The following is a 20995-nucleotide window of genomic DNA, read 5'->3' as shown; positions in this document are numbered from 1 at the left end:
CACTGATTGCTTGCTTTTGGACACTTGAGTTCCAAGACTCCTGAACTAAGGAACTGACCATGTTATGAGTGTGCTTGTTCTGAGCTGAAGTTCTGATGAATTGTAATCACAAGGATGCCCCCATCATGGGGTATTAAAAGACTGCACTTGCCAGAGCTCCTGTGCGAGTTGGGATGAACTCTGGTAAATTTATTCAAATGTGTGTAGGTTCTTTTATTGTTTTAATATGTTTTCTATGTAATGTTTTTTACCTCAAGAATAAAGTAGGCTTGCTTAGAAAGAGCTGTGTGGTAGCTTATATCTGTAGCAATTACACTGTTTTCCATCTCTGAAGAGAAAGCAAGCAGGTGTCCTATGCCAACCTGTCTGTGCTGGGAATGACACAGTGAAGGCAAGGCAACTGTCCACTCTGGGAATACCCGATCAGAAGGGATAGAGACACGTGTTTCTACCCAAGCGAGGCAACAGCTATGAAGCTGAAAGCCAAGCTTGGGTACCCTTGGTGAACCACAGAGGGGAAATACAGGTGCAGTTGCTCTGGACAGTGACAGGGGATGATCAGGCAAATTCACTCAGGCTATAACACCTCAGAAAAGTACTACCGCCTGGAGAGGCTCACATATATTAGCTCAGACTGGATTCTCCAGAGATCGACAGACAAAGAAAGGACTTTTGGATAAATAACTTGAGTTTAAACTGACTCAGAGTCTTCTTTCTGATCCAGCAAATGAACAGAACATTCTGTCCAAGGGGTGCCCCATTCCTTCCTGGGAAGGGTTGGAAGGCGGTTGGCCTAGGGAGGCCCCATAAAACTGATGGCTGACCTCTGGTGAGCTTTTAGCATGAGTATAGGAACTTTTATTGTTTTATGTTTTCTTGGCAATGTTTTTACCTTCAGAATAAATGTGCTTGCTTATAAAGGGATTGTGGTAACTTATAACTGCTGGCAATTATGCTGTTCAAAAGCCTTTGAATAGTAAGCAAAGCATGGATACTGGCTTGGTTAGGCAGTCTAGCTATTTGGGAAGAACATAGTGTACGCATGGAACTGTGGAGCCTGGAAAAACCCTGGTCAGGAGGGAGAGAAATGTGGGTCTCTGCCCAAAAGAGATGATAGCTGGGGAGTCAGGACCCTGGAGTGTGTGCCCTTGTTGGACCACAGAAGGGGAATACAGGTGCAGTTGCCCTGAATTGTGATAGGAGCATACGTATCAGAAATGTAAAGAAGTTCAATTTTACAAAGAAAATAGCGAACAGATAGAATGGACTGGCAGATGAGGTGGTGCATTCAAATAGTATTAATTTACTTAAGCAAAAAGTGGTTGAAAATGGAGTTTAATAGGTTAAAAAAGCAGGAGACAGTTCTGTGTGTGGGAGTAGCTGACGGCACTTTCTGATAATCAAGGGTTTTTGTTTTTATTTGGATCATGTTTCCCCATTGACAGATCAGATAAGTTGCTTTTTGCCCTCCTCAGGCACAAAGTTTTTAAATAATTTTAAAGTGTCAACATTTTTAAAAGCTCAAAATTATGTAAAGATAGCAATGGAAGAGTAGTCAACAAAATCCTCCAGACACAAGGGGCCTATGACCTCATTATGGACCTAGAAAACTATGCAACTCTTTAACCTCTCCCAAAGAGACACTGGGTAAAATTTTCAAGAGCTTAAGTAAATAAGGCCTGTTTTACACACATTTTTGTACCAGTATAACTATCTTGGTTAGGAGTGTGATTTTTTTTAACAATATAGCTATACTGCTACAACCCCTAGTGTGGATAAAACTATGCGGATGCAAAAGGTGCCTTAGGTCTGGTCTACACTACAAACCTATATTGGTATTACCACATCACTCAGCGGTGTGAAAAATCCACCCCTATAGTTATACTGAACTGACCTAACTCCCCATATATACAGCGCTATGTCAGCAGGAGAGCTTCTCCTGCTGACATAGCTACCGTCTCTCAGGGAGGTGAATTAACTACACTGACAGGAGAGCTCTCTCCTGTCATCTTAGAGTATCTTCATTAAAGTTCTACAGTGGTTCAGTGTTTTAAGTGTAGACTTGCCCTTAGATCAGTATAGCTTACTCCCCTTCCCATATAGGAAGAGCTATACTGGTATAAAGCACCTTTTCCATCAATTTAACTGCATGCATGCTACAGGAATTGTGCTAATATGAACATACTGGAATACCTACAGCAGTAAACAACCCCGAAGCAATCTAGGTCCAATTTTCAGAAAGACACTTACTGACAAGCTTAAGTCCCATTGACTTCCAATGAGACTTATACTCCTAAATACCGATGTCATTTTGGAAAATGGCTTGGGCTGGTAGGTCAGTTAGGTAACATTTTCTTAATTGCCTATTAATTCTAAACCACTAAAACCTCTGCTTAAAGAGATTAGAATGAACTAGTTTGTTAGGTAGAGTAACACCTTCAAAATAATTTTAACAAAGAGAAAAAAGTTGTGCTTATTTAACACTTATTTTATTTTGTTCATAAAAGCAACAGTATGTAGTAGGTTGACAGTACGAGCACTTCTTGGGTGTGGGAATCCTGCAACATAAACTTTCTGCCTTACAGTGCATTCCTCATAGTCTATAATAAATAATAATCCTTCTCAATTCTGTAGCAGATTTCAGCCAGTCATTTCAAATCACTTAATAAAGATGATTGATTAAACCTCACTACACCACTTGGAGGTGCCTAAATATGACCCATTTTAGAAATGTGAACATGGAGGCACAAAGATGTTAAATTACAGCCAGAGATGAGGGGCAGGATAGCCTCTTCCCATGGATCTATCATAATGTTGATGACCTAGAACAGGGGTGGCCAACCAGTCAGAGACAAAGAGCCGCAGTTACCTTGCCCGTAGGCAGCACGTCCATTTCACTCCCCCTCGTCTCCAGAGCGCCGCATTTGTCTGAGCGAGCCGCGGGTTGGCCACCCCTGAAGAAAGTCAGAGATAATCTCAGCTTTCTTTGAAATAAAATGTCAAGCCCCTTTCCTGGTAAAGATAGCCTCAAGAATGTCCACATGATCACAAGGGTTAAAAGTTTGCCATTCATTTTCCTGATGTCTAAGATGTCCAGGTATCTAAGATTGGGCACCCAAAAATGAGATAATCTAAATCAGAAGTCACTTTTGAAAATATTAGCCTTGAACTCTTTTTTGCTTCCATTTCCCTATCTGTAAAATGGGGATAACAGTAACCTACCTTTGAGGTGTGATTCATGTATTCAAATTTCTAAGTGCACGAGTCTGAAAACTCTCAGTGTATTATCAAATATACACAAAACCACAATTATCTGAATACAACTGAGATGATTGGACACTCATGCATGGACTACAACTGCAAATCTTACAAGACAGACAGACCTCACACAATCCCTCCCATGTCAAAACAACAATTCCCATCCCAGTTGCTCCCATCCTCTCAGTCAGCCCCCCAACTCCTGTCAACTAGCCAGCCAGCTCACCAATCTCCCCGGTGATCAGCTTATTTAGGGTTGCAAGCTAAGTGAGCAGTCACATTTTGCATTAACTAAAGTTGCTGAGAGGTCTTCAAGGATATAGAAACCATTGTAGTAATCCCATCCAGAGGTGGCTAAGGCACTGATAACTGATGTGAGATGCACATCAGAGAAGACAGGTCACAACCTTCTTCACTGAGCACATATTGAAAAAAAAGCACTCTTGACTACTGCTTCTACCTGGTTATTCAAAAGCTGCTGAGGAGCTAGCAGGACTACTAGAGTACCAACTTTATTAAGAGCTCTGTGGAGCTCAGAAGTTTGTCTGTTTCACAAAGAAATTGAACCAATAAAATGTATTACCTCACTCACTTTGCCTCTCTAATATCCTGGGACCATCATGGCTACCATAACACTGCACCTCCCTTTATTAACAAAAGATGGGCATGCCCCTGCACTACACCAGGGGTCCGATGACATCTCTCCCTTCTCCTCCAGCAGACTCCCTCTTTGGTCCTTCATCTCCTCAGTGTACAGAAGTGCTATTCAACCCTCTTCCCAACCTACAATGGCCATTACAGCAGTCACATCTGAGTGCATGAGCAAGGACCTCCAGGGCACAGTGCCAGGCCATCAACTGTATTGCCATCTCTTGCAATAGTTATTGCTTTTCTTAAAGCCCTAGCTCCTGGAGTCAAGAATCTCAGATTTCATTAGAAAATTAAGTTTTTAGCCATCATTGAGGAGAAAAGCTGAAAATATGACCCAAGTGTAACCCAAGGACTCAAAGAAATCAAGCCAAATAAAAAGAACCCAAATTTAATTATTTGTAAAATTTCATTATTTTTTAAACAATCTTATGATATTTGGAGGACCCGATTCATGATTTTTGAATGACTGAGGCTGGCAATACTGAAATAAGCCCTCAACCTAGAAGTCTTCCCAAATAAAAATACAGAAGGCCTGTCTTCACAACCATTCCTTACATGACCCCCCATTCCTGCCAACTAGATCTATCATCCCTATGGAGCTGGATGGGGTCCTTCACCCTAACCCCGACCCAAAAGACCAACCATTGATCTATTCCCAAACAGAACTCTTGACCCAAAAGGTATAGCCCTGCCACAAAACGATGCTCAAATCCCATTTCCACAATGGGACTAGTCAGCTTTTGGTCAGTCGAAGTTTCCTTGCCGGTAAGACAGTAGAAATTAGATGATCAGAAGTAGTCTGGAGCCTTCCTCAAACTTGTTAAAATTATTTAAGTTAATATGACCCTAACTGAGATTCATGACTATTTATTGTCCTATGGACAGTTTTTTCTGAATTACTCCGAACACTCTTGATCAGGACAGCAGGTGGTGGACAGGTAGGGAGAATGGAGTTTTTATGAAACAGCCTCCACATGAACAAGAGTGTTTATTCACCATTCCATTAGGTTAGCCATTTGCAAGACTAATACATATGATGTCAAAGCCAGAATCCCAGTTGTTTGATTCATTTGATTTTCATTAGATTCATTAGAGATTACATCTTCATTTACTTTTGTTTGAAATTGATCTGCAATTTCCACTGTTTATAAAGGTTGCTTGATCATACACTGCATATTTCATGTAACAGTGTAATAAATCTCTCTGACATACACCCTTCCACCTACCGTCTCAGATTTGATTCTTCCATTTTTTAATCTAATGTCATATTGACCACATAGCTACATTAACGTGAAACAATGTGTCTCTCCACCTCAATCCTCAAAACACATCACATTACAGTTTGAACATGTTTCCACAGAAAAAATAATTCCTGCCCATGCACTCCTCCCACACTGATCCCACCCATCCCCTTTCCTAACCCCCCCCCCCCCAAAAAAAAAAAAAAGAAAGAAAGAAAGAAAGAAAGAAAGAAAAGGGAAAATGATTATGTTACTTACTAGGAACTCCAGATACCAGCCTTAAGGGGCGTAATACTCGGAAAGCCCGCAGTGCTTTAACATCAAATCCAGCACCTTTCCCTCCTATTGAATTGGCCCCATCTGCTTTGGTTGCTTGTTCTAAAATTGCACTAAAAAGCCTGCAAAAAGGAAAGAGGAAACAAGCTGTAGGCAGACAGCAAGGCTAAGGCTCAACAGAAACATGAATTAACATCATCATATCATTGAAACGACCTCATATTGCACAAACCCACTAAAAGTGTAACATGTCTCATGTGACAATCATATGTAATGAGGGAGAAAGAGAGAGACTCTTCCCCTATACAATATCCTGAATCCTAGAAGAAGGCTAGATGTAAGGCAGAAGACATGATATCTAATTTCAGTCCTTCCTCTGACTGCTATTAACACTTTTGTGCACTTCACAACCTTTATTAATCGAGGCTTTACTGGAGGGGGGGGGGGGCAATTATTCCAGCATTTCAGAGCCAGCAGAACTGGGGGACTAGCATCTCTGCAATGGAAATAGTGGGGGTTTATGCTCCCCCCCCAATAGCTCTTGGAGGTGAGACCGAACTCTGCTGTGTTCACACAGGGGAGATATGAGAGCAAGATCTGGAGGAGAGGCTGTAGCAGTCACCAAGGCTTCAAGATGAGGCTGGCTGCTGAGGAGCAAGTAGAATTCCCCAGCCAAGCCAGGTCCCACCTTCCAGCCATAGTGGGTAATGGTAGAGACAGCCTGCCCCAGGGAGGGGCAGAAGCATGTGCACCAGACATCAGGGTGTGGTGGGGGATGGGTCAGTGCATCCCTAGGTGGGAGACAATGGTGCACAGGGCACCAGCCGTCAAGGAGGTGAGGGGAGCACAGGGCACCAGACACCAACCACCAAGGAACTGCCATGGGAACTGCAGTGGGAACTACCAGGATATCCCTTCCCAGCCTGCAGTCAGCTACCCTGCTTTGAGTCTCAGTAACTCTACTTGCTCCCTCTCCTATCCATCTGGTCTGCCATTCACAGAGAGTTCTGTCACCTGATCCATTTTACATATAACTCAGGTTTCACAAGGTCATTGCAGGTGGAACTGGCAACAGAACTCAGGTCTGGGTCAAACTGTCTTTCAGAAGAACCAGGTGATACTATGTGCTATATAATGCATGTTAAACACAGTGTGGCTCTTTGACATCCCCTCCCCCCTGCAGGCGTAGACCATATGAAGAAGTTTATGAGTCAGATTCTGTCTCCATGCTAAGCAGCTAGTATTTTAACTCAAATGTTAATAGCTTATGCTTTTAGATCCAAAGGTTTAAACCTTTAAGGACCCAAGCAGTGGCATTCATGACATTTGCCAATGCTGTCTCTATCCACATTTTACTACCAGAGCCAGGAATAGGACCCGTGAATCCCAAGATCCAATATTCCAGTGCTATTTCAGTAATAGTTATGTAACCCCTGGCTATTCCTAAAAGAAGATGATAGCATATTTCTCTACCAGTTACAAGTGTAGATGAAGTGGAAGAGGTCTGTGATCTAAAAATCCTGGGTCAAACCCTGTTGGTACGACAAGTGTGGTAAAAGTGTAGGTGTAAGTTAGCATGAGGACTCTGGAAAAATTGCAACTGTCGACATGATGTCATTTCATACTACAAAACACTTATTTAGAAATGAATTTGGAATCTCATACTTGTTTTATTATGATATTTTTAGTGTTTTACTTTGGTTAATAGGAGTTGTCCCTTTAAAAATAAAGGTGGGTCACTTAATTACAGAGTTTGTTTGAAGAAGATAGAGCAGTGTGTGGGAGATGTTGTTTGTGTGTGCAGAAAGTGGAGGACCCAGCCTGTGAAAGTGCCAAAAAGGTCAGAACTTGATTTAATAAACTTATCTTTCAGGAAAGCACACTTCACTCTCAAGGTTCAACACTAGGACTTATTACGAGAGCGGCTGCCTCAAGGCATTGCTAAAGAGTCACAAAGCCTTTCACCTAGAGGGCACCATTCTGAATCCAAGAGATTAAAAAAGTTGTTCCCATCCAATAGTGCTAATATATGAAGTTAGTTTGGTGCGTGTCAGTTCCAGCTCCCATGCCACAAACTCATAATCATGCTAAAAACTAACTGGCAGATTCAGCGGAGAGGCCAAAAACTGCATGGGCAATGGAGAATGAACTACCCCTGTTGCCTCTAGACAAAGACCCCCCAGTTCAGGGTTGAGTCATCCTGGCACGGTCATGTGTGCAGGAAACTTGTCCAATAGATAAAAAGAAAGGTTCATTCACCACAGCACTCAGGCCAATACCTTTCATCAGCACTAAATCCACACCATTTTCTTAAGCTGAAGTTTCTGGTTATAGACAAGTGATTTGCAAATGTGAAAGTTAGCATCTTAAAATTTTTCCATTAAATGTCACAGCTGGCGCTACACAGAATTTGGCAGCTATGACTGGGGAGCCAGCTGACTCCATTCAAAGCCTTAGTTTAAAATACTGCTGAAAAATTAACTATGTAGTGAGTGTGAGAGGAGGCAGGAGCGTAGAGGAGAGGATGGTAAGTTTGTAGGTGTTGCAAATTAATGAGCAGGAACAAGGGAAGACAAAGACAAAGATGGCTACAGAGATCATAGACAGACACTGAGATAAATGAGGACCTCAAGCTATGATTATGTCACTCCTCATTCAAGATAAGGAAGGATCTGTTCTTTGATGAAAACCACTGGAGAAAAACCTACAGAAGATACTGCAGGAGGTGGTGTGGTTGATTCAGTAGTTTCTGACGTTCCCTCTTAGTAGGTGAACCAGCTGAAACAAGCCCAACAACTTGATATGAGAGAGCACTGTGTTGATGGAGGCATTTTCAATGGGATGTAAAAGCAAGGTTCTACCCTCCTGTGGTCACTGAAGATGCCACAGCACCTCTCCAAAGAGTATGAGAATCAATCCTATTTCATCTCAGATAAGTACATTCTTCAACCTAACTTCCCCTTCCATTTGCAGCTGGATGCAATATTTTCCACCTCCTTTTTTAAACCGTGGTGCAGTGTTCTTGAGCACTGTTAAATGATTTCTGTATCTAAGCCTAGGGGGTCATTTCTTGAAGATGAACTATAAAGCAAATAAAAAACGAATTGTTCGTTGACTTCTGCTTCTTCTCAATAATGTATGAAGACAGCCTTGTTATTTTCTTTTTTCAATATTTTTCCTGCTTCCTTTTTTACTTCTGACACATGAGGTATTCTCTTTGCTGGAGGACCTCATCCAGATCTTTGGAGGACCTCGCTAGTGGCATGAGAAGGCTAATTACCTGTGCTGCAGCTCTTTATTCCTTTGTCTTTGTGGAGGGGTTGCTGATTCTTATAGTCTAAGAGAAGATCTTGTCAAGGGACTCTTGTAAATAGAGGGAACTGAGGACCTGATATTTCAAATGCAAATAACTAACCGAGTAACACCTTTGAGAGAGAATCTCTCATAAAGAATAGCATAAAGAAAAAGTAAAGGCCAAAAAGATTTTTTGTTTTTGGCTTTTCAGTTCACCTTTAAATATAGCTTTTTTTTTTTTTTTAAAACTCCAGGAAGGGTTTGTAAATGTGGAAGTGCTTGAGTCTGCCCTTTAGAAAATTCCCCACAGGCCTAAGGAAAGGCCCATTTCTACACCCATTTTTAAATCTGTTCATAATTTCAGACCCTTTGCACATACCTTCAGCGCACAGTCTAAGTAAAGTTGTTCTCTAAATTAGGATACCTTTCTCTTGCTAGAAACTGTGCGTCCTCAGAAAACACTGCCCTTAGTAAATTCAGTACATGCTATCTGGAAAGAAGAATATTCTTGTAACATTCTTCTCAGGAGAGGAAATTTCCTTCTAAATTGTGAAATCCAAGGACAACGTTCATGTATCAGAAAACTATATTTTTCAAAAGGAGAAAAATAAAATCAAAAGAAATAGGAAACAATTTAACTAATGATTAGTGGTTGTGGGATATGCTTCATTAGACAGTTTGTGTGTGTGATCTTTGTTCTTAACTAGCAATGCTTTTAAAGCTCAGAGCTTTATGATTGATACCTGTGCAAAGAGATTTTTCTTCAAAGCAATATTTAATGGCTCTGCCACAGAAAGGTCATAGACTATTTGAGGATAAGCTAGATCAAGCTTTAAAGGACTTAGCTGATCAGAAAGCAGATCTACCATATTGCAAGACAGATAAGCTGTTACAAGCCTATACGTTTAAAGTGTGTCCTTTCTTCAGAAGGCATTCTCCTAAATCTAGATTTTGTCCTTGTTTTTAGTGCTCTTCTCCTTTCTTGACATAGATTCATCTGGCCGTCCTAGAACCACAGATTCAAAGGGATGTCACAGATTTCCTCGGGTGGCAGATGACCCAACTTTAGGAGACTAAAGGGAGAAATTGTAGCAGATAATTGGTTCTATAAAGAATTCACTTCAGCTGCTTTCTAAAATGCTTTCTTATTTTGTTCATTTCCTATCTCCTTGTCTACCTGAAAATAATGAACAATATCAGAATAGTTTCTCCCTATTAGATCTTCAAGATGCATGTACTGGAGTGGTGTAAAAAAAAGGGGACTTCAGACAGACTGAGGATCTAGACATTGTCCTTGATTATGCTCTCTTTTGTCACAGCAACACCTGAATATAAGATTTTTACATTTCCCATCCAGTCCTACTCTTTTTTCTATGGTGAGAACCATCAACATTCCAAGAAGATTCCAATGGCAGAATGAGGCACAAGTCACAGCTGTGATGAAAGAGTCTTTAAAAGTTAATGCTTTAGGTTACACTTTCTGAATATTACCAGGAAAGCACCTTCCTCTTTTGCCATCACGTGAACCTCTCTGACCTGTGCTACAGTAAACCAACTATAACCATATCAGTAGCCCAGAGAAAACAGTTACCACAGGAAGGCAAGTTTTTCCTTATTCTTTGGAGAATAGTAACACGCAGAGACCTCCATCAGATTGGGGCACCATTGGACTGGGGTTGTACAAACACAAAGCAAGAAGCAGTTCCAGCCCACAAAGTCACAGAAGCATCCATGAGCTGCATCGTTCTAAAATCCCCAGGTCTTTAGTTTTAGCAATTGGCATTAGTCAAGATGGAACTAAGGAGCTTAGGATAATGCATTTCTGGTTTTGTCTTGTTTAAGGAACATAAAAAGTTAATGAGCCCCACACCTTGCCATTTGAGTGTAGTTACGTCAAAACAGGTCAGTGGTCTACTTGCTTTCTCTATCATGAGGAGGAGGGAGACTTCTAATGAGTACAGTAGTCTGAGGAAATTAATTAGAAGCCATTTTATTGTATTTTGTTTGCCTCCATTTTTGACTGGCCTCTTCTGTGGTATTATGAGGCAGAAACCATGTATTCAGGACATGAATGGTAATAGTTGGGAAAGGAAATTTTAGTTCACTAACTCTAAACTGGGTTTCTGGAACCATTTCCATCAGTGTAGAAGCCCCACTTAGTATGGCTAGGATTAGCATCACATTTTTTTAGTTAGTGTCTCATTCTCTTTTGAAGTCTCATTAAAGAGCCTGTGCTCAATGTTAGGAAAGCCTGGGCTGAGTTGGGAACACAGCAAGCAGCATGTACAGCCAGTGTCAGTCAAATGCTTCCCCTTGTTTTCCAGCCACTGCTTCTGGCTGCCACTGATACCACTTCCGGCAGCACTGACTGACACCAGAGGAAGCCATGGCTGCTTCCCCTCAGATGGAAGAAAAAGGTAGGTCAATAAGAGGTCTATGCAGAAAACAGAATAAAAAAGAAAACGGAGAAATTTGGAAAACTTCCTACTCTTCCGACAATACCAATAAAAGTTTTAATATGATGCAACTATAGCCTGGGTTTACACTGTGATTTTCAAACAACCAGTATGGAGCAAGCACTGGAAAACAGGGGCAAACAGCATTGCCTCTCAGAATTTGCTGGTAAGTAGGGTCTGCTGGGACAGGAACCAGAACACCACACTATGGCATGATACTGTCTGAGCCAGTCTAAACAGATAAACATCAAAGAAACCCATCTAGCCTTGAAGTGGAATCTGCTGTGTGCAATTGTTCCTATTTAACTAGGACCTTGGGGTCTCGGCCATTTTTATACCTGTGTAATCTTTCCTCTGTTGCAGTCGATGTCAGATTGTTTCCTCCTGCTACAGACTAAGTGTTGCTGAACATGAGAGCAGACAGGATAGCACACTGGAGAGCTGCTGCTTTTGTCACTGGCAAGGGAATTCATTTCAACCTGAATATCATCTTGCTGATTAAAAGGCCTAATAGAAAAACTCAAGTGACGGCAGTTAAACAAGATATAATGCTGACCTAGCATTTCTGGAACCCTGTTCTTTTACATGGCCATGGGAAAAGGGGGTAAAGTATTTGTCCTCTCTTTAAAAGTCTCTATGAAGACCCTCATAAAAATGAAAACAATCAGAGGCATCAGGCCCACTTCTGCAATTCTGATTCATATTGAGCAGCAATCCCCAGTCAGGTGGCTGAACTCTACGCGAGTATAGGTTGCAGGATCAGACTCATAGTTCATCCCTTGGTGGATGTGACTAATATTCTGTGGGATTATTTACTGCTTTAGGGGTGCAGGGGTGAGAGCACCAAAATAGCAGGGCACTGTAACAGGGAGGAGAGTCTAGGCAGGAGGTAGGGTTGCCAACTTTGTAATATTTAAAAACTGAACACTCCAGCAGGAGTACAAGCACCTCCGCCGCTCTGCCTCTTTCCCTCTGAAGCCCCGCCCCTGCTCCTCCTCTTCCCCCGAAGCTCCACCCCCATTTGCTTTTCTTCCCCCCATCAATCAGTGCTCTTTCCTTCTTCCCCCTCCTGTTCCCCTCTGCCCAGGTAGGAGGGACTCACCTGTGGAGCCAAGGCTGGGAGCTGCAGCCTCCCAGCGCAGGTAGGATATGGTTCCAGTTGAGTAGAGGCTGGAGCAGGACATGAGCTGGCGCCTCCCCCGCCCGTAGTAACTGGACTTTGTGTGTCTGGGTCAGTAGATATGACTGGACACTGTCAGGTCCTCTTTCCAACCCGACTTTCCAGTCAAAAACCGGGCTCCTGACCACCCTAGCAGGAGGTGGGGCTGTTTTGGGACTAAAAATAAGTTCCAACTTGTCCCACCTCCTCCTCGATGGGAACTCCTCCTTGACTCACTTCCATCAGGGATCAGGTGGCACAGCAGCAGCAGCAAAGGTGGGTGATTAAAAGTTTTATGGCTTACAGTTCCTCCATACAAGTAGACACGTGGCCAGATGGTCAGTGGATTTGGGCAGCAAGCACAAGATGCTTTGGCTGCTAAAACTGCCCATTTTTAGCACTCAGTGTGGGAACTGAGGCAAGGATTTCTATTGGAAAGGAAAGGACTGGGGAGAGCCCACATGCTGGTGGGGCATGGAACTCACTCTGGAGATGAGGGTGCGCATATGAAGGGAAAAGGCATTCAGGAGAACACCCAGCCTTCTTGCCTTAAGGGTTAGTTCATCCCACATTACACTTCCTTCATTTAACTACATTTCAAACAGCTTGTCACGTTGCTTTCCAAGTTTCTAACTCTTAACTAATTCTAACCCAATTTAATGTATCATTTTTCCTACATTAAACCCGTCACCGCATCCCTTGATTTTTCCAGCAGCAGTAGCGAGATAGAGATACCTGCTGGAGACCTGCTTACAAGTGCCACAGATATTGGTCCACTATTGTACTTCTAATCCCTAGGGCAATTATGAATTTTATTGCATGGGGAGGCGCAGGGTCTTCTCCGGGAAGAGGGTCAGGAAGCAGAGCTTCTCAGAAAAAGTTTATAGACATTGAACAGTGTCCATGCTGTCCCCTTTCCTGATACTGATAACTCATCTCAGCTTCAACCGCATTGCACTAGATTACTACAAGGTATCCGAAAAGTGTGAGCTTGCTGACTGGGTGCTTTTCTCCATGACTTCACAATTCCTATGGCTTCTCAGAGGTTTTGTTTTAGGAGGGTATAAGGAGATGATGATGCTCAATTCCTAGCTCACACACTCTATTTAGTGGTTCCCTATGTCTCCAAGACATGCTGGCACCACACGTAAAACTCTGAAAAACATTCTGTTAAAGAATATGTGGGTCATACAACACACGGTCTGCATTTCTATTTCCTCTTTTGTTTGTTTGGGTTTTTCTAAATAATCAATAGGGCCATTTTCATCAAAATAAACTTCTCATTCCTGAAAATGTTGCTCTCTGCCTGACCCTCACTAGTGGTCATGTTCAATAATGGACCAATGTGGGGCATCTTTTAAAATGTTATTTTCTGAAATATTTGTTGGACCTGAAGCCCTGGGGTTCATCTATTGTTACAAGTAACAGTACATCCCAGGAGCTATTCTCCCACATTCATGGAGCCATCAAGGATTCATTTATTTGATTGTCTTCTATCAGGATTATATTCAGGAGTCTGAGACCCAGCTGTACGTTGCCCAATACTCTTATGTTGCATTCTTTCCCCTGCCACCCACACGTCAACAAGTGGTTTAATTTCTATGCCTTAGAAACAGGTAAAGTCTCAGAACAGGGTCTAAAGAGTGGGAGATACACAATACTAGAAAAGCCATGCCAATAAACACTGCGGGCAAGATCCTCAGCTGGTGTAAATCAGCGCTATTCCACTGTAGTCAACAGAACACCACTAGTTGTACCAGCGGAGGATCTGACTCTGTGAATTCAGCACATTCTCTGTATGTTTGGTAAAAGGAAGGAGTCTGTAGAGGGAGTGAGTTGGGGAGACAGGTGGTGGAGACAAGAAAGACAGGATATGCAGTATAGTCAAACAAGCATCCAAAATAATAAGCATCCTCCTCTGTAATGTACCCAGTTGGAATTCCTGATAACCAGAAGCGAACTCTTTATGGTCTCATGTGTACAGTATTCTCACAGATAAGACAACAGTACTCACCCTACTACCACAATTATAAAATCTAGTAAATTCCAGCCATTGCGGAGGTAAGCGTTGGGGTGAAAGAGAAGTCCATATGCTATTACTTTTAAAAATGCTTCCACTGTAAAAATTATGAGAAAGAGATATTCCACTCGTTCCTGGAGAGAAGACAAAAGAAAAAAAGAAAGACAACAATTAGCTCAGTGCTGAAAAACAGTGGGTAAGAATATATTAACTTTTTTTTTTTTTTTAAACATATTATCCATGCAGCCTTCTAGTCACTGGCCCACCGGAGCCACTTGGGAATGTCCAGTGCTAAATCCCATTACTTGCTGGTGAGCTTTTCCTCTCCAAATGATGTAATTCTGTGGACAGCTTGATAGGCTAGCAGCAGTGCCATGTGGTTAGGATAGAAGTTTCACGTTCCTTGAGTTGTCAGGAACTGTAAACTCTGCAGAGCCAGAATGTGCAGCCCTAGCATTGGAAGACATCATTCTCTAGTATCTTGTTCTCTGGAGGATGTGTTGGGAGGCACTGACAGGCTCCAGAGTGAGCTGTATCCAACTCTCTTGTCCCTTGACAGGGGGAAGGTGGATGGATTTGTGTATTTGTGGAGAGAAGGGGGGAAGTGGAAGAGAGGCCCCACTGAGACACACACATCACCTCAAGAAAAACAGTGTCATTCTTTTCACTGATGTATGAAAGTGATAAACTATTTACAGCTCAGATTGATTCATTAACACTCAGTGCCTAGTCACCATCATTTTAATGATTTCATCAGAATTGCACATGTGCAACTTGTGAAATGTAAGCCAGAGTTTGGTACACGCAAAGGCAATCATCTGCAGTGACAATACAGTCTGATTCAGGATGATCAAGGAGGCGTTAGGAATCCGAATATGGGCTTAACTCTCTCTTAACTTTGGTTTTCCTATTCCCAGGATGAAGGCAGAGCAGGAGCACTGCTGAAGTGATAGGGACCCCAATCCCCCTGACCCACTTCCTAGCCAGTCACTGCAAAGGCACTGAGAGCAGCCTTAGAAGATAATTAGCACTCAGCTGTCCCAGGCTCAGAGCAGTCAACTAGGATATATGTACACTGCATCTGGGAGAGAGCCTGGGTCTTGTGCTAGCAGGCTCACTCTAGCGTACTAAAGATAGCTGTATGACAGTGCACAGATGTTGCTGCTCGGATTGGAGCTCAGGTTCCGAAGCCCACCTCCCATCCTAGGTTTCAGACAGTAAGTTGCAATGTCCACATATTTACTTTTAGTGTGCTAGCGTGAACCCTGCCAGCACAAGTCTACAGACCCAGGCTGGGAGGCTTGTTCCCAGATGCTGTGTAGACATACCCCTACACTCAAAGGGAAAGGATAGGTGTAGTCCTCAGAGCTACCAAGATTATATCTGCCAAGTCTCCCTCATTTGGAGTGAGTCCTATTTTGGATTAATTTGGTAAGGAAAGATGTTGCTATGTGTGTGTGTCAAAGAAGAATTTACAGGCCTCATCCTCACAATCATTTGTAAATCTCATTCATTTAAATTATTACAGCCTGGACACCTTGCTAAGTAGGCCCCTGGCAATCCCATGAGCTGCTTGGTTGAGATGAAAGTCTCATATGCGTTGTTCAAGCCTTGCAAAATTCTCTATAAAATTTATCAGCCCAGGTAAAAAAACTACTCCATCTATCCTACCATTGTGCTAATAAAAATATCAATTATTTTTTACTGGCCTATTAAAAAAAAAGTTAGTTGCCCTGGAGAGAAGGCAAAGTTGAATGGCTGCAGTGGATGACAGAAGGTGACCAGACCCTTGGCCAGGTTAAACTAAGTATTTTGTTTAAGAGAGTCACATTTAAAAATTCAGGCTGTCTCTAGAAAGACACAAATAAACTGACAAAACTTTTGGCTCAAGTAGATCCTGCAGTCTGCCCAGTGAAATGATTCAGTGAGTCACTGCCTGATTTTGCATCTCAGTTTTAGAATGTAATTGGCCAGTTCTCCCTCTCATGCTACTCTGATTCTCTTTGGTGCATCACAGCATTAAAAGAAGTCATTACAATATCCGACCCAGACAAACTCCGGAACCTCTAAAATTAATGTTCAACTCTAGACTGTAAATAGTAACACAGTAGCTATAACAAAACTCCTGATGTTCTAATGGATGACCAAGAAACACATTATCCAGTTCATCTGCACATTTACATTAGCACACTATTGTACATGTCTCAGAAATCTGTTTTACAATAGCATACAAGTCTTTGTGCTTAAAAAAGCTGTAGTTTTCCATTAGATAATGCTATCTCAGCATTTGCAGTATTCCCTGCACTTAGTTCAGGAGACACCTAGGGAAATGATGCAAATATTCAGTAATGTTACTTAGTTACCTGATGCAATTGTAATTTTTTTAAATGTGACCACAGTACAGTGGTCACCATTAATCTTTACACACAGAGATATCCAAGACATGTTAGAGTTCCCTTCTCTTGTACTTAGAATAGGAAAGAATACTGGTAACTGCTTATAAATGTTGACTTTTTATAAAGCGACCACTCTACCTCCAACATCACATTACTTGTTATTACTCAAAGGAATTAGCATACAAGAATAAATAGCCAACTGCCTGGCCACTAGTAAGATAAGAGCTCTGAAATGGTAAAAGGCTTGCTGATTCCTGAAATAGGCTCATTTAATGTCCCTGCTCTTCCCTAAGGTCCCTAGAGTTGAAAGGGTACATGCTGTGCAAACAGTACTAAAGCAAACACTGACAATTAAGTTCCATGTGCACATTTGTAATGTAGGTGTAAGTGGAGCTGTCAGAGGACCTCTAATAAAAATCAATGTGTGATGGGAAGTCTTTGTGCAGCCCATTTTGATTACCATGCACCTTTGTGCTATCACATGCCTTTATCAGCATGGCATGAGGCCAGGCTACATCTTCTCAGCAGGCAGCTAGTCTGTGTTAACTCTGCAGTGAAGAGACAATGCCCTAGCTAAGAAAGGACAAGGAAAAGTCTGTGTGAATACAAGAGGAATGCAGAAATGGGCTCTGCTGGAGAAGAATGTGGTGGGAATTAGGGATGGTGCTGTTGCAATCGGGACTGAAATGGCCTTGCTAGAGATGAATGAATATCTTTAAAACAGTGTTAAAATGGAAAGGAAGAGACTTCTGTTACTGCAATCCATTCCATTAAGGTCCTCTCTTTGTGCTTCACTGAAAGGGTTTCCATAGCCATGAGAAAGCCCTGTGTAGGTGGAACAGCCTTCTCATTCCCCCCTCACCAAGGATCACCAATAGGGTTTGAGACCACAGTCCTTAGATTACTTTCTGAGCTGTTCCATGTGCAAAGGGAGCCTGGATATTCTGGTATTATTCCTTGTGCTTAGACCACCTAAAAGGTGAATCAGTGGCTTGTGTGGATTGAGTTGGTGGCTCTCTCAGAACATTTCTTAGTGGACTGGTGCCCATCTCACACAAACCAGCTCCAAAACTGACACCAGCTAACTTGCTAGTTGGCAGTTTTAGTTGAGAGTGCAAAGTTTCAATGTACACAGAGACTAAACTGCCCTTACATTCATAGAAGTCAAGCTTGAGGCCAGAGTGCCATGGTGACGTGTGGAAACATGGAGCCTGTCCTAATGCCCACTGAATTCAATGAAAAACTCTCCTTAACTTTAGTAGGCTCTGGATCGAACGCCTGCCCTGCGGCTAACAGCTTTGTGTCTGTTCTCACTGTGCCTAGAGAACTTCACTGCACAGGGCTGACAGACCCAAACCTTTCCCTGACTGAAATCCATTTAAATACAAACATTAAATAAATCAAAGAATCCAGAGTAACAAAGCACTTTTGGCAAATTCTGGAACAAGCTACCTTTCTGTTTTACAACTTGGCTTCAGAGCCAAAGTTTAAACAACTAACAAGTTCCATTTGGTTGGGCTTAGGGGTCTCAGATCTTTTTGCCTCCTAAAAATGCCTATGGAATTATAGACTTATGTTTTGTTATTGTAATATGGCTGTTTGCTGACCCCTGTTACTGAATAATAATCTGTCAAGATATTATTATAGATGTGTGTATATGTACACATACACACACACAGCATGAGTAAATTCTTTACACAGTTCTAGTTAAGGCTGAAAGATCCATAAAAAACAAAACATTGCAAAATCCTCTGCAGTGAACATAAGATACCAAACGATGAGCAGAAGAGAGAGAGATTTTTGATTCTCTCCATTTAAACTAATGATTTTAGGAACCAAAACCAAAGGAAAAAAACATTGCCCAGTTTTAAAAGTACAGCTACTTTGAGACTATTTCAAGAGGCCTCTCTTTATGTATAAGTTAGTTCTGCTTGGAACTGAGAAGGATTTTTTTTTTAATTATTGTTTTGTGTTCACTTCTTTTCTAAACCATAAACCTTAGCAGCTTTCCACTAGGAAGGCAGTGTCATTTAGTGGTTAGAAAACACGCCTGGGATTCAGGATAGGTGAGTTCCAGGCCTAGCTCTAATGCTGACTTGCTGCATGAGCTTACAGAAGGGGAGAATACCTACTGTATGTGGCAATTATAGGAGCGTTGTGGGGCTTAATCAATGCAGGGTGATAAATTGCTTTGCAATAATTGGATGGATGACTGTATTACGATGGATGAACCTCAGATAATTTTCAGGTTTAAGTGCCATTACTGGGTGAGTTTGGATGTTTTGGATACTTATTTGACTCTTATTTTTGCTCTAAATATCAGAGCTCAATAGTGTAATTTAGTGCCAGATTAACCTCTCGGTTTTCAGGACCCAGAAGATGTAGCAGAGCAAGATACCCTTCATTTCCACCCTTCTGGGAAGCCTGGGACTAATTGGCACCACCCTAAAAGAAGTCAGCCCACAGAAACTGATTCATTTCCTCTCCTGGGCAGTCTCTGTCGGCAAGGATCTTATGCATCTCTAATATGAGTTAAAATTTGTCCTCTCCCAGTGGAACTCCAGGATACTGTTGCTGGCCTGGGGTTAAATGCCTCTTCCAGGCCAACTACCCTGTGGGCTGAAAGGGAGCGCAAACTGCCTCTTCTTGTTACCCAGTCCAGAGAGATAAGACAAAACCTGATGGCAGATTCAGAGAGAAGGTGGAGATACAGCACAGTAATGGCAGAAGACAGAAGATACCATATGCTTTCAGCTTTGCTTGAGAAATGTATTCAGTGTCTATGAGGCTGGAAAGCAGGAAGTATTTTGCAGATGGAAGGAACTGCAGAGCAGAAGGCTCTTGCTTGGCTAGCAACAAGGCTGTGGAGCAACAGAGAAAAGGCCAGGCAAAATGTCTGGAGCAAGTGGGAAAGGGACTAGAGAGAGAAAGGCTGACTTGAGCTGGTTGGAGCACGTATAAATGTTGTGTGGCTGTTTTCACCACTGTTTACTATAGATACTGGACACAAGCATCAGCTACAGTAGCTGACATTTTAGCCAGAGCATCCTTTAGCCAGAGCTTATGTTACAGAGAAATAGATCATGCATTTGCTTACTCTTAATAAAGACATAACAGTAACCTATTGTTACCACTGACATCTGTTTCCAAAGGATTTTGAAATTATTACATTATTAACACAAGAAACCTCTAATCCCATTTTTCATTGCTGAAGATGTCTCTGTGGTTTCAACAATGCCTATTGGTGTCCTGGGTTAATGATAGGAGTTTGAAAACATCAGGTACATTCAAGCAACTCTCTGAGTGAACAGGCATGGCGTTCTGGGCTTTTTCCCATCCAGAGTTAGATTACGGATCCAGCACCAATTCTAAGGATCCGATCAGGACTGTGCTATTTTCCCATTTCTTTCTTCCAACATCCTCCTCCACATCCCCTGCTCTCGAGCTCACACATGCCCTGCAGCATTATTAGTTTTTAATATTTCTACTGCAGTAGTTACTAAAGACTTCAATCAGGACCAGGTCCTCTCTGCTAGGTGCCGCACTATCCATGTCCCAAACAGTTTACAATCTAAGCAATGTAAGTATTACAAGTGTAATCCTTCTGCCAGGTGAAGTTGGTAGCAACAAGGGCCAGGTTTAATATCATGAGGTCACTCTTAAAAATACAAAACAGAACAGGTTTGAGCCTCCAACCAGTAATCTGGGAAAACCTACTACCACCACTGGGTATCAAAGAGACAATACTCCCCCTTTCACAAGCCTTGAGTCTGTATATAACAAAAGAGAACTTTTAATAAAAGGGAAAGGGAGCCAAGCATTAATTTTGGAAAACTCCATAACCACATTCAAAAGCATGTGACCACAAGCAACCCAACCACACAGTGTATCGGGCAGTGTCCTTTGCCTCAGTTTCCCACCTTGCAGTAGGAAAGTCTGACGAATGAACATCCCTTTAACACACCACTCCCCTCTCCCTCTGCTGCACCCCACACAGAGTTGGCTGTCCTTGGTAGCAAAGACCCAGAGTTCAGGGGTGTGTTCACAGGGTATACCTCCCGCCCTTGGAGGACATCAGCTAATGCCTCTGCTGCTGCCACTGTTTGTCTGCTCCTGCTCTCTGCGGCCACCAGCCACCTCTGCTTGCTGCTCCCACATCATCACGTTCTGAGGTTCTGCCACTTAACCCAGTTCTTATTGATTTCAGCAAGTAGTGGCAAACCTCAGAGTCACTACAGGCTCTG

General features: G+C 42.2%; 1 protein-coding gene across 8 annotated transcripts in view; it reads right to left on the bottom strand.

The window, feature by feature from the left end:
* CACNA1C (calcium voltage-gated channel subunit alpha1 C) overlaps window positions 1-20995 on the bottom strand; it is a 648228-nt gene that overhangs the window by 236271 nt on the left and 390962 nt on the right. For all 8 annotated transcript variants that reach the window (XM_067536222.1, XM_067536225.1, XM_067536223.1 and 5 more), the window contains exons 4-5: window positions 14350-14489; window positions 5409-5548 (exon numbers count right to left, since the gene is read on the bottom strand). In XM_067536222.1, the coding sequence (XP_067392323.1) occupies window positions 5409-5548; window positions 14350-14489 (280 nt within the window). The remainder of the gene's footprint in view (window positions 1-5408; window positions 5549-14349; window positions 14490-20995) is intronic.

This window comes from Emydura macquarii, unplaced genomic scaffold, assembly GCF_026122565.2.
Source record: "Emydura macquarii macquarii isolate MOO-44397 ecotype Brisbane River unplaced genomic scaffold, CSIRO-AGI_Emac_v2 contig_3530, whole genome shotgun sequence".
NCBI lineage: Eukaryota > Metazoa > Chordata > Testudines > Chelidae > Emydura > Emydura macquarii.
The sequence above is the reverse complement of the archived record's forward strand: the minus strand, read 5'-3'. Positions and strand labels throughout refer to the sequence as shown.